The 13,382-nt window shown below is 36.7% G+C and overlaps 1 protein-coding gene across 2 annotated transcripts in view; it reads left to right on the top strand.

The window, feature by feature from the left end:
• fmn2 (formin 2) overlaps positions 1 to 13,382 on the top strand; it is a 242,202-nt gene that overhangs the window by 184,211 nt on the left and 44,609 nt on the right. For both annotated transcript variants that reach the window (XM_062975121.1, XM_062975120.1), the window contains exon 16: positions 10,092 to 10,143. In XM_062975121.1, the coding sequence (XP_062831191.1) occupies positions 10,092 to 10,143 (52 nt within the window). The remainder of the gene's footprint in view (positions 1 to 10,091; positions 10,144 to 13,382) is intronic.

The following is a 13,382-nucleotide window of genomic DNA, read 5'->3' as shown; positions in this document are numbered from 1 at the left end:
ACATATGACCTCGATAATTGTCTGCATTTCCTTCTATGGAATGATACTAGAATGGGAATAGGAAATATACAATTGATCTCAAAAGCTCAAATCTTGAACACCATATCACTTGACACCCAAACTAAGTTGAAGTAAGCACTAGGATACCATTGATAATCACTATTCCATATCATTACTGTTGCGATACCAGTCTAATTTGGAATTGTCCATGATGCTTTTTCTCCCTCTGAAATGTGCAGTACGTTATGTCAATGACATTAATTTTGACAGATGAGGGAAAGTGGCAACATGTGGAAGTGATTCGTAAGTGGAGTCTTTGGAAATTAGGGAAATATCTCCATTACACTCTAAATGAAAAATGTGAAGGGGAAATGCCTATAAACATTGTGCCCATAGGGAAAAAACTATGCCTTGTGTGCATACAAAAGAGAATTCAGTGTTTAGAGGATGAAAAATTATTGTCATCTTCCATCATAGATTTCTCAAATGTGATTACACTGAGAAATTATGATATTCCCTTACAGTAGTTTGTTTCTGATTCAGCTAAAATGTCTTAAATTACTGAGAAGACTTCAGGCTAGACAGTGGCCTGAAACAGTAACAGCAAGCAGCTATCACTGGGTCAAGAGCAAAACTAAAAATAATGCTAAAAGAGAAGTTTGAGGATACAAAGTTTTAAACAGCTTTTGGTTCCCATAATCATCTTTCTCCAATTAGCATTCAAAGGCAAATATTTTAAATGTTTCATAGATTCCAAATGTATCTCAAACTGTCACTTGTCTCCAGAAACCTTAAACATTTGGAAAGTTAGAAGCTAATATTTTCCTCTTTCAGACCAGTAGATAGACAATGCAAGTAGTATCTGTAAGAGACATGGCTGAATGAAACCAAGAGTTTGCCATTTCTTTAGATATTACAGGAGTGGTTAGGCAACAGCCCTTTGCTATTTTAAATAAGCTAGGCTGGTCAACCCATAGTTCTCCAGATATTTTGACCTTTCTTACTTTACTTAGGTGATCGCTTGTTGTCTGAATATGATGGCCCTCCAGGTGTTATGTCTTGGTGGTAGTGGGTGGCTGTAGAGCCCTATCCTTGATCCGATGTTCTTCCACAGTGATGTCATTGGTTTCCAGATGGAAGACAGTCCCGGTCAGGGTTGGCTTGATGTGCCTTCCTCTTGCACGTTTCTCCCTTTCACCCTAAATTCAAAACTCTTTAAATTTCACAGCACTGCTGGTCACAGCTGACCTTAAGTAAGAGCACTCAACGGCCAAGGCTTCCCAGTTCTCAGTGTCTATGCCACAGTTTTTAAGGTTAGATTTAAGCCCATCTTTAAACCTCTTTAAACCACCAATCTTCCATTTTCCATTCTAATTGGGAGTACAGTAGCTCCTTTGGGAGACAGTGATTGGGCTTTTGGAGAAAGTGGCCAGTCCAGTGGAGGAGCATCACTTCAGTGCTGATGGTCTTTGCTTCTTCCAGAATGCTGACATTTCTCATCTGTCTTCCCAAGAGATTAGCAGGATTTTTCAGAGGCAATCCTGATGGAATCATTACAGGAGTTGAGTGTGACATCTGTAGGCAGTCCACATTTTAAAGACATATAACAGAGTTGAGAGGACAATAGCTTTATAAACAAGCACCTTGGTCTCCCTACAAATTTCCCAGTCTGCAAACACTCTGCTCCATTTGGAAAAATGTTGCACTCACAGAGCTGAGGCGGTATTGTGTTTCAGTGTTGATTTTTATGGAGAGGTGGCTGCCAAGGTAGAGGAAATGGTCAACATTTTCTAATGTTACACCATTAAGCTGTACTTCTGGCATTGCCGAGAGATTGGCTGGTGCCTGTTGTAAAAACACTTTGGTTTTCAATGAGAGGCCAAGCTTGTCATATGTTTCTGCAAAGCGTTTTGAGTGGCTTGTAGATTTTCCTCTGAATGAGCACAGACTACATTATTATCAGCATATTAGATCTGTTGTTGTGACTTTGATTTTGCCTTTCAGTCTGCCATCTGTCAGATAGATGATTTCTATGCTAGTGGGAAGTTTCCCATCAACAAGGTGAAGTATCATAATGATAAAGATAGAAAATAAGGTTGGGGCAATAACACATCCCTGTTTGAAATAAAATTTTGATCTATGATGCCCATCATCACCATGTAGCATGGGCAAGGATGTATGATTGTGGTTTTTGTAGCCCACAGTTTATGGAAGACCAGATATTCCCCATTGTTGATATTAGGTCTGTGCTATCAATGAAAAACAATATTTCAATACTCATTACTAAATTGGGTGGTGGGATCATTTCTAAAGTGCTCCTAAAATATCGTAAGGGGTCCATATAATGGTATAACAAAATTTTCGTTACTTTTTCATTATGTAATTGTGCAAATAGAGAAGCTTCTGGGGCTCCTTTCTCCCTCATTTTTAGAGCTATCAGGATGAAACTTGCTACAATTGTAGATCTCATTTACCACTGCTACTCCCACCAAGTTTCAGAATGTTTCACACATTCACCAATTTTTGGAAATTTTAAAAGGTTTTTATGAACTACATTTAAAAAATTACAAGAGTTATCTCCTTGAATTTCTATTTTCAATTATACAACATAACCAGAGTATCATGGCTCTGGTCCAACTTACCTCTCAGAATGTATCTTCCCCTACGGGCCATCCCGCAGATTAAGATCCTTGAGTGAGGCCCTGCTCTGGGTCCCACCGCCATCACAGGTGTGGTTGGCGGGGATGAGGGATAGGGCTTTTTCGGTGGTGGCTCCATGGCTGTGGAACTCCTTGCCAAGGGAGATTAGGAATGCCCCTTCACTCATGTCTTTCAGGAAGCAGCTGAAGACCTGGCTGTGGGACCAGGTTTTTGGCCCATCCTAAGATATGAGTTGATATGACCTGATGAATTCAGTGAATTATTATTAAGTCGAACATGGATTGGCTCTGACTTTGGCTCAAAACTTCCCCTGTTGTAATAGTCACATGGTTTTAATTGTTTTAATTTGATTTGGATGCTGGCTTTTATTTGTGTTTTATGTTTGGTTTTTACTACATGTTGTATTATATGTGGCATTTAATTCTGCCATTGTGTAAGACCACTCTGGGTCCCCTGGGGGGGAGAAGAGAGGTATATAAATTAAATAAATAAATCATTCCATTCAAGATTCAGAAAGATTTGCTACTGATCTTTCTACTGATCTTTAGAGAGATTTAACCAACATAAACTTAACAGTACTATTTCACTGGAAGACCCAGTCCAACCCCCTTCTACCTGGCAGGAAAAGCACAGCCAAAGGACGCCCAAATAAGAAACCTATTAGATAAACTTTGGAGTTATTGCCTCTCAAATTGCCTACCTCACAGGGTTGATTCAACTCCCAATAATCCCCTTTTATCTCAAAATTCTTTTAGAGAATGGACACAAAATCTTTCAGAGGGGAGGAGGGGGGCACAAGGCAGTAAGCAGAATTCTGGGAAATGTAGTTTGGGAAGGTGAGGACCCCTGTGGCAGAGAATTCAAAAGGCCTTGCCCTAAATTACATTTCCCAGAATTCTGCTCATGTTCCATGTTAAAGTCTCAATGTGATGGTCTCTGCTGTCTGTCCCTGGGCCAGCCATGTGCTTGTGGGAGGGGGGGCTTCTTCCTTGCCTGGCCTTTCTGCCAGGCATCACTTTCTAGTGTATATTCACTCTGGCCAGAGCTGTCATTATTCATTTTGAATGATACTGAATCATTAGGTTTTATCTCCACATACTGCAAGCATTAGCTGTTGTTTTCATTGCTGTTTTTTAATAGTTGCTGAGTTTGTCAAATTTTCTGGTATGTTGGCTACCATAATGTGGTATGGTTTAATATAGGAAAAGATCACTGGGGTGATACCATGAGCTGCCGCACCAGGTGATGCCAACCTTAGTGAAACTGATCATCATCAGCCTCAGTTATGTTGGCCCTTGTTTCAGGATTATGGATGACATAGCCCTCCCGCAGCTGGCAGGCCATTGATTCCCCACCTTTGTTTTATATCCTTGTGTGTGTGTACGAGTGTGCACCTGCACACGCTGTAACAATTTTTGTAGATGTTTTTGCTGTGAGAATTTCTATTATTTCATTTGGTTTAATTTTTCCATGCTTAAGCAAAACAAAGCAATAAAAAAATCTGTTAACAATTTCTGAACAGTTTACAAGTTTTCAGCCTGTCTTTGCCTATTGAACCATTAGCAAACAATTTCTCAGTAATGTTGTTATGCTAAATCAAAAACACAAATGAAATGAGTATTTGGTTTCACCATCATCAGAAGCTAGAGTAGTTTAGCTTCTATATTTGGCTTAGCTTCCGTAGTCTTGATTTCTGTATGTTTTAGGAAAGGAGGTCATCTTATTTGCCCCTTTTTAATTAAATTTGATTTGTCAGATTTTTCATTGCTAGTGCTGTATTGTTATTAGTTTCCAATACCAAGCATTTCAGTTGATGAGGGAGGAATGATTTTATCCTAGGATAACTTTCATTTTTGATATTGTAAATGAAAAGGAAATTTCTCAACTCTTGTATAAAGTGTGTAGATTCATCTGTATGATATAGGTTAAATGTGATGCTGATTCTTTCCCACTGATTCTGGTTCATTTCTATATTTAAACAATCTTTTCCTTTCCCCCCCTGTAATTCCTTAAGAATATGTTGAATCCAGAATATGTTCCTATCAGTATTCTTCTTAGAATATTCTAAAGTGGAAGGGGGGAAGAGAAGGATATTTAGTCAAATCTTCTTCCTTTGAAACCTCCAGCCTCATCTCTCTTTCTGTTTGTAAGGATTTCCAGGGTATCTTTTAAGGATATATGGGCATGAGGCAGAGGAGTGATGGGGGAGTCGATTATAAATTTTCTCTGTCCATCTTCCATCACTGAAAATGCTCTTGGAAAAATTCTAGTTCTGTAAAATGCATGGCATTTTAAAAAATTCTTTTTATAGTTCCTCTGTCACCCATGTCCCACTGTCATCACCATATTGTATCATATATCGATTTAATTGATTTCTTTTGATGATTCAGCCAGACCTTTCCTAGTATTTATTCATAGAAAATATATACATCCCACCCTATATTCAAAAATCTCAGGGCAACAAGCTATATATTCCAATAAATGGAATATTACGAATGAACCCTTTATGTTATTCTCATTTAACAGAACATACCAAAAACTGCAGCATTACTTACTATTTTTATTATCTTAATCTCTTTTATTTTTCATATAAATATTATCAGTAAATCCCTATGTGTGTTGTTTTAAACAAATAATGATGTAATTGAGAAAAATAAACAATCTTATATTTCTTTCTATAAAATAACATTTTAATGGTCTGTTCTGCCTGAATGACAATTTTGCAATTTAGTGCTTTCCAAAAATTAATTGGGCAACATCTATCCCATTTTTAATGCTTACATACTGGAAGTGATAGCTTCTATAAGCCACTTAAGCAGAAATAATACAAAGTCCATTCAAATTGGAAGAAGGCAACTGTCAGTGACTTTGCTTGTCATGTAGAAATATTTTCTAACTCTCCATTCTACACCAGTAAATTACTAAGCAATCATAAACTTTTAGCAATGTACCTAAGTTTCCTGGAGGCAGCTATCATGTTATTTTCATTCATAAATCTCAGCATATTATTTGAGACATACTTAACTTAAGATAAAGAAATTTTAGATATGATTCAGAGATGATCTAAAGACTTTTCTTTGTTCTATTCAGTCCACAATTGGTCTGTGTTTCATATATTTGCATATTCAAGCTTCACATTTGATTTCACTGAATTTTAAATGTACCAGAACCGAACTGTGGGTGACACAAAAAGATGGAAGTCAGTGACATAAAATGTCGTGCCTCCACAGTCAAAATAGTTGCACTACTTGAAGACAAAAGTATTGCCTACTTCATTTATTCTATGTAGGAAAGAAATGTATAGAAGTAAACATCTCGGTGAATCTCAAAGTACTTCTCACTTCTGTGTATTGCACAAGCGGGTCTGGTCTAATGTTGCTTTCTTCTCATGGGTTGTTTTGGGTACCAACATGACTTAGGTTCTTTCCTCTGCAAACCCTCCCCATTCCAGATTTCAGACATGCTTATGGTCAAAAGTAACTTTTCTTCTCCCCAAATGTTCTCCAGTGGTAAAATTCTGAAAGTTTGAGGTTCTCTTAGAATTCAATACATTTGTTGTTATGCACTCACTTGCTCTTTTGAATGTTTGGCTGGCTGGATGGCTATCTAGCCAGTTACAACAACCCAGAAAAGCTGAAAACATGTAGAAAAAAAATAGTTGTGAATGTTACAAAATCCACATTTGTATTAATCCCAGATGAAATTATAGAATAAACTTGACAAATAGCACAACTGCAACAAATCAAATACCACTTTGAGTGGGTTTATCTGGCAATTTGTTTTCATTTTCTAGTGTTTTTTTTCCTGCTGTTACTTCATCGGTAATTACAACAAATTAGAATTCACATTTCTTTTTGATTGGTGTAATCTAAGCATATTCATTCAGCTCGTCCAGTCATGTAGTGTGTGAAGAGTAGTATCTATTACTCAATTACACAAATCCATCATGCCTGAAATCCCATACGCTGGTATTGATATAAACCAGAAGTGGACAATGGTGGAATGCACAGGAGATTCTCTAACTGTCTAGTAGACAGCTGCTCCTCCAAACAATAAAAATAATATATACGTATATGCATTGTATATAGTCCCCAAATGGTCCTGATTTACAGGCCTATTTTAACAAAAATAAATGAGTAAAAGTGTATTTGATCATTGATTCAGATTCTACAATTTGATAATTTTATTTTTGAAAAAGTCCTCTCTTAGGTCTAAGATGGCTGGGGGGGAATTGTGGTAGATAATGTATATTGTCACCCTAAGACAGGGGTCCCCAAACTTTTTAAACAGGGGGCCAGTTCATGATCCTTTAGACCAGGGGTCCCCAAACTTTTTAAACAGGGGGCCAGTTCACAATCCATTGGACCATTGGAGAGCCGGACTATAGTTGGCCACTGAGCAATAATAATAATAATAATAATAATAATAATAATAATAATAATAATAATAATAATAATAACAGCAATAATAATGAAAAGAAGGTTGGAAGAGACCCTTTGGGCCATTGAGTCCAATCCCCTTCTGCCTTTGTGCACCGAAAGCACAAGCAAAGCACCCCTGACAGATGGCCACCCAGCCTCAATGTTAAGAATAATGATGATAATAATAATAATAATAATAATAATAATAATAATAATAATAAAGAAGGTTGGAAGAGACCCTTTGGGCCATTGAGTCCAACCCCCTTCTGCCTTTGTGCACCGAAAGCACAAGCAAAGCACCCCTGACAGATGGCCACCCAGCCTCAATGTTAAGAATAATGATAATAATAATAATAATAATAATAATAATAATAATAATAATAATAATAATAAAGAAGGTTGGAAGAGACCCTTTGGGCCATTGAGTCCAATCCCCTTCTGTCTTTTTGCACCGAAAGCACAAGCAAAGCACCCCTGACAGATGGCCGCCCAGCCTCAATGTTAAGAATAATGATAATAATAATAATAATAATAATAATAATAATAATAATAATAATAATAATAATAAAGAAGGTTGGAAGAGACCCTTTGGGCCATTGAGTCCAATCCCCTTCTGTCTTTTTGCACCGAAAGCACAAGCAAAGCACCCCTGACAGATAGCCACCCAGCCTCAATGTTAAGAATAATGATAATAATAATAATAATAATAATAATAATAATAATAATAATAATAATAATAATAAAAAGAAGGTTGGAAGAGACCCTTTGGGCCATTAAGTCCAATCCCCTTCTGTCTTTTTGCACCGAAAGCACAAGCAAAGCACCCCTGACAGATGGCCACCCAGCCTCAATGTTAAGAATAATGATAATAATAATAATAATAATAATAATAATAATAAAGAAGGTTGGAAGAGACCCTTTGGGCCATTGAGTCCAATCCCCTTCTGTCTTTTTGCACCGAAAGCACAAGCAAAGCACCCCTGACAGATAGCCACCCAGCCTCAATGTTAATAATAATAATAATAATAATAATAATAATAATAATAATAATAATAATAAAGAAGGTTGGAAGAGACCCTTTGGGCCATTGAGTCCAATCCCCTTCTGCCTCTGTGGACCAAAAGCACAAGCAAAGCACCCTTGACAGATGGCCACCCAGCTTTGATGATGATGATGATGATGATAATAATAATAATAATAATAATGGTTGTAAGAGAAGAAGAGAACCCTTGAGTCATTTAGCTCAACCCCCTTCAGCCCTTGTGCCGTGTGGGCCGGATAAATAGCTTTGGTGGGCCGCATCCGGCCCCCGGGCCTTAGTTTGGGGACCCCTGCTTTAGACCATTGGAGGACTGGACTATAGTTGGCCACCAAGCAATAATAATAATAATAAAGAGGGTTGGAAGAGACCCCTTGGGCCATTGAGTCCAACCCCCTTCTGCCTTTTTGCACCAAAAGCACAAGCAAAGCACCCCTGACAGATGGTCTCCCCGCCTCAATGTTAATAATAATAATAATAATAATAATAATAATAATAATAATAATAATAATAATAAAGAGGGTTAGAAGAGACCCTTTGGGCCATTGAGTCCAACCCCCTTCTGCCTTTTTGCACCAAAAGCACAAGCAAAGCACCCCTGACAGATGGCCTCTCCACCTCAATGTTAATAATAATAATAATGAGAAGAGGAGAACCCTTGGGTCATTTAGCCCAACCCTTCTGCCTTTGTGCTGTGGGGGCCGGATAAATGGCTTCGATGGGCCGCATGTGGCCCCCGGGCCTTAGTTTGGGGACCCCTGCCCTAAGACAATATTTGGAAGCAAATGTTTCTGAAAAACATTTCCAAATGTGATGAAAATGCTCTCTACACATCCCTAGAGGGCATTTGGGAGAATATTTTTATTGTGTACCCCTGAGGGGGGAGTACATGCAGCCTAAGGGCTACATGATTCTCAGCCCATGGTGGACAGATATATACAGACAGTCCCCAAGTTATGAACAAGATAGGTTCTGCAGATTTTCTTAAGTTGAATTTGTAAGTTGGAACAGGTACATTTTTAAGTGTAACTCCAGCCATCTAGATCTATCTATCTATCTATCTATCTATCTATCTATCTATCTATCTATCTATCTATCTATCTAAGCTTTGGATAGCATAAGGAAAGGTTAACACCCCTGTAGTGTTTGTTTTGCTGTCTGTGCCCCTGTTCAGAAGATTTCACCTGCTATCCTGTGATAACTGGATTTATTTATTTTTTTTAAAAAAAAAAGTATTGTAGTGGAAACAAGTGTTGGTGAGAAAGCTTCACTGGAGACACCCTTTTCCCATGATAAATCTTTCAGGAGTGAATTTTCCTTCCTAGGGGTAGATTTCTCTCATGTCTCACCCTCATTCTTAACTGTTCGTCATTTGTAAGTCAGACATTTATAACTCAGGGACTGCCTGTACATAGCAAAAGTAGATAACCTATTCTAGAATTGATCACCACATTTTTGAGCATCAGATCACTCAGCATTACTATTCTCCACTATCCCTTTCCAGTTCTTCATAGCAGTTCCAGATATTAGCAAGAGAAATAATTGATTGTGCTCAAGTGAGGAATAGATGGGGCTAGGAATTGTTGGTTTCTGTGTCTAACAAATGTGATAACATGAGAACAGGTATACTGAAACAAAAGAAAAGTTGAGATGTAATGTCATGGGCAAGGAAAGCTCCCAAAGTGTTATAAAAAGTGTTTACTTTGAAAACATTATTCATATTTATTGTGAAGATTTCCACTTCTTGGTGCTTCAGTAAAGGTGCTCCCCTACTATGGATTCATTTGTTTTTCGTGCTTCAGTAGGTATTTTATAATTTTCACATTAAGCCCAAGTACGTAATTTCAGTTCTCACTGAAAAATCAACATACAATATTTTTCCGAATGGTACAATGTGAACGCTAGTACATAATGTGGTCAAAGACACATTCATTGTTGTGTATAATGTTGTTTTTTCTATTATTGTCTAGCTAAAATTGACCATGAAATGGAAGAGAAATCCCTAGCAGAAACACATAAAAGGTGAGTCAAATAAATATAATATAGGTCTTTCTAATCAATGTGCTCAAAGCTGTTCTTGTGTCAGAAGTGAGGGAAAATTACTTTTTATTGCAGTTCATTTGAGATTTCTGAATAAACTTTGGAAATAAATAGTATACTTATTAAACCTAAAAAAATTAGTTCTTCCTGAAATTAACGCAATACTTCAAAGAAGAGTAAAATAAATCAGCCAGGACTTTGCATAACCTTGTGAGTCTTCTTCCCTAGACTGAAAACAGATGCACGTAACGCTTTTGTATTTTTTTCAATTTCACACTGTATATAAAAGGAAGAAAGAAAAGATGTTATTAACCTATTAATTATGTGCATACTTCAACATTGCTTTAATGTGTTCAATTAATTTTGTAATGAAGCCATTGCAATCTAATGTAAGCCTTAATAGGGTCTGAGCTTTTGAAGACTTTGTTTTTTTCTTACACAATTTCCAGTTTCTTTTTTTCTCTTTTTTTGCAATTTCCTTAACATTGTGGCTTACTTGAAGAACTGGTTATAATAGCAGTGGAAAATTATTTTTTCCTTAAAATTCATTTTTCCATATATAATGGAAATGACACATTTGCTTGCCAATTTTTAATTGTACTTTTGTTGAATTCTCGGAAGCACAAGAGGACATGCTTTTATAAATAACTTAGAATGCTAGTCGTCCTTTTTATAAATCTGTCTACTAGATTACTAATGACTCATTAATTACTTTGAATGGAATCTGGTTTAGCTTGCATGTTCCATAAGTGTTACATATTTATAGCCTGTGTGAGCAATGAATTAGAAAATAATATGTTGTCTCTATATTATCTCACTCTTCTACAAGTTGTTAGGGAGAAGGTTAAAACATAGTACAGTAGAGTCTCACTTATCCAACATAAACGGGCCGGTAGAACGTTGGATAAGTGAATATGTTGGATAATAAGGAGGGATTAAGGAAAAGCCTATTAAACATCAAATTAGGTTATGATTTTACAAATTAAGCACCAAAACATCATGTTATACAACAAATTTGACAGAAAAGGTAGTTCAATACGCAGGAATGCTATGTAGTAATTACTGTATTTACGAATTTAGCACCAAAATATCACGATGTTTTGAAAACATTGACTACAAAAATGCGTTCGATAATCCAGAATGTTGGATAAGTGAGTGTTGGATAAGTGAGACTCTACTGTAGTTGTGAAAGATAGAATAAATGCACCATTGGAAATCACTGACCATTTCAAAATATAGATGCCTTCTATCCACCATGAGAAGATGCAGAGGAGCCACATTCCACATAATAACTTTTTAAAAAGTTGTTCTATTGTGATTGTTGTTGTTATTGTTGTTGTTGTTGTTGTGTCCCCTCAAGTCATTTCCAACTTATGGTGACTCTAAAGCAAACCTATTACAGGGTTTTCTGTGGCTGAAACTGTTTGACTTACTCAAGGTCACCCAGTGGGTTTCCAATGCTGAGCGGTAACTGAATGCAGATTTTCAAAGTTGTAGCCCAACACTCAAATGACTACGCCATGCTGGTTTTTATTGTGTTTCTCCCTTGGGAGCCCCTGGTGGTGCAGTTGGTTAAACTGTTGAGCTGCTGAACTTGCTGACCGAAAGATTGGTGGTTTGAATTCAGGGAGCAGGGTGAGCTCCTGCTATTAGCCCCAGCTTCTGCCAACATAGCAGTTTGAAAACATGTGAATGTGAGTAGATCAATAGGTACTGCTCCGATGGGAAGGTAATGGCGCTCCATGTAGTCTTGCCGGCCACATTACTTTGCAGGTGTCTACGGACAATGCCGGCTCTTCGGATTAGAAATGAGGTGAGCACCAACCCTCAGAGTGGACATGACTAGACTCAATGTCAGGGGAAAACCTTTACCTTTACTTACCTTAAGTGATTTCATATTCAGATATTTTGTCAGCCTTTTTGAATTGTTCCCACAGAAAATATGACTGTTTTCCTTTCTCAGAGGTACTGAATCTCAATTTGCAGTACTTGATTATTCATATTCTTTGTTTCATTCTCTTTGTCTTTATTTCTGCTGTCCATCATTATCTGAGGCAATCTCACATTTACCTAGATTATTAAATGCAATATGAATCTTTGATTCAGTCAGTAATACATGGTAAACTGTAAAACCAATGAATAACAACAATAAGGATAATGGCAAAAAGAGCAACATTTCTGATTTAACTTATCACCCATCTTTTTTCTCAAAACTGGAATTTGGGCAATACACAAAAATTAAACAAATATAGACAAAAACCTTGTGCAACAAAAGTTCAAACATATAAAGATTCATTATTTTAAAAAATGAGAGCGAACTTTCTACAGAATGCCAATTATTTCAAATATATCATTAAAAAGTGAAAGATAAATCTATGCCCATTTCCCAAAAGCCTGTCGGGATAGAAATGTTTTCTTTTCTAACGACAACCAAACTTGGGAGCAGCCACCAAAATGGGCACCTTCTATGATTCCACCAAACATTCTTGCTAAGATGTTGAGGCTAAGAGAAAAGATACCCCTGAAGAACCTAGAGCCCAAACAGCTTCATATCGGAATCTACAGTGTATTGGATAGATTGGGAAGGATGGTACAAGATTTTATAGGTTATAACCAGCATTTTCTTTCTTTTTTAAAAAAATTATTAGAAATTTTATATTTGAAGATAAACGAGAAGAAAAGAAAGAAGTATATGTTTGCAAGTGATAGAATTTTCACATCAAAAGTGGGAGAACACTTATTGTTAATAGAAAGTAGGAAATAAGATAAAAGAAGAAAAAGAGAGAAAAATGTATATAAAATATATGATAAAGAAAAAAGATCTTAAAAATTAAAAAATGACAAAATAAAAAAATAAAAAAATAAAAAATGAATAAAATAAAATAAAATTGTTGACTTCCATCTGGCTTTAACTGGTTCATCATAAAAAAAAATTAAGTGTTCGTAAAAATAGGTAAATCACCACATCCCCTTCGTCCTCATCAGTCTCTAAGATTGTGTCTGTACAGCAGATAGGATCAAATTTCATTTGTTTTAGATAGTCCTTTACCAGGTTCCAGTTAGTTTCTTTCTTTGGTAAACCTTGGCTTGGAGATAACTAATATGTGAGCCTGTCCATGTTCATTACCTCCATGTCTTTGTTCAGCCATTCCTCCTTATTTGGAATCTCCTTTTGTCTCCACAACCTGGCATATGTTATTCTTGCTGTGATAACCGAATAG

Source organism: Anolis carolinensis, chromosome 1 (genome assembly GCF_035594765.1).
Source record: "Anolis carolinensis isolate JA03-04 chromosome 1, rAnoCar3.1.pri, whole genome shotgun sequence".
In the NCBI taxonomy this organism is placed as follows: domain Eukaryota; kingdom Metazoa; phylum Chordata; class Lepidosauria; order Squamata; family Dactyloidae; genus Anolis; species Anolis carolinensis.
The sequence above is the reverse complement of the archived record's forward strand: the minus strand, read 5'-3'. Positions and strand labels throughout refer to the sequence as shown.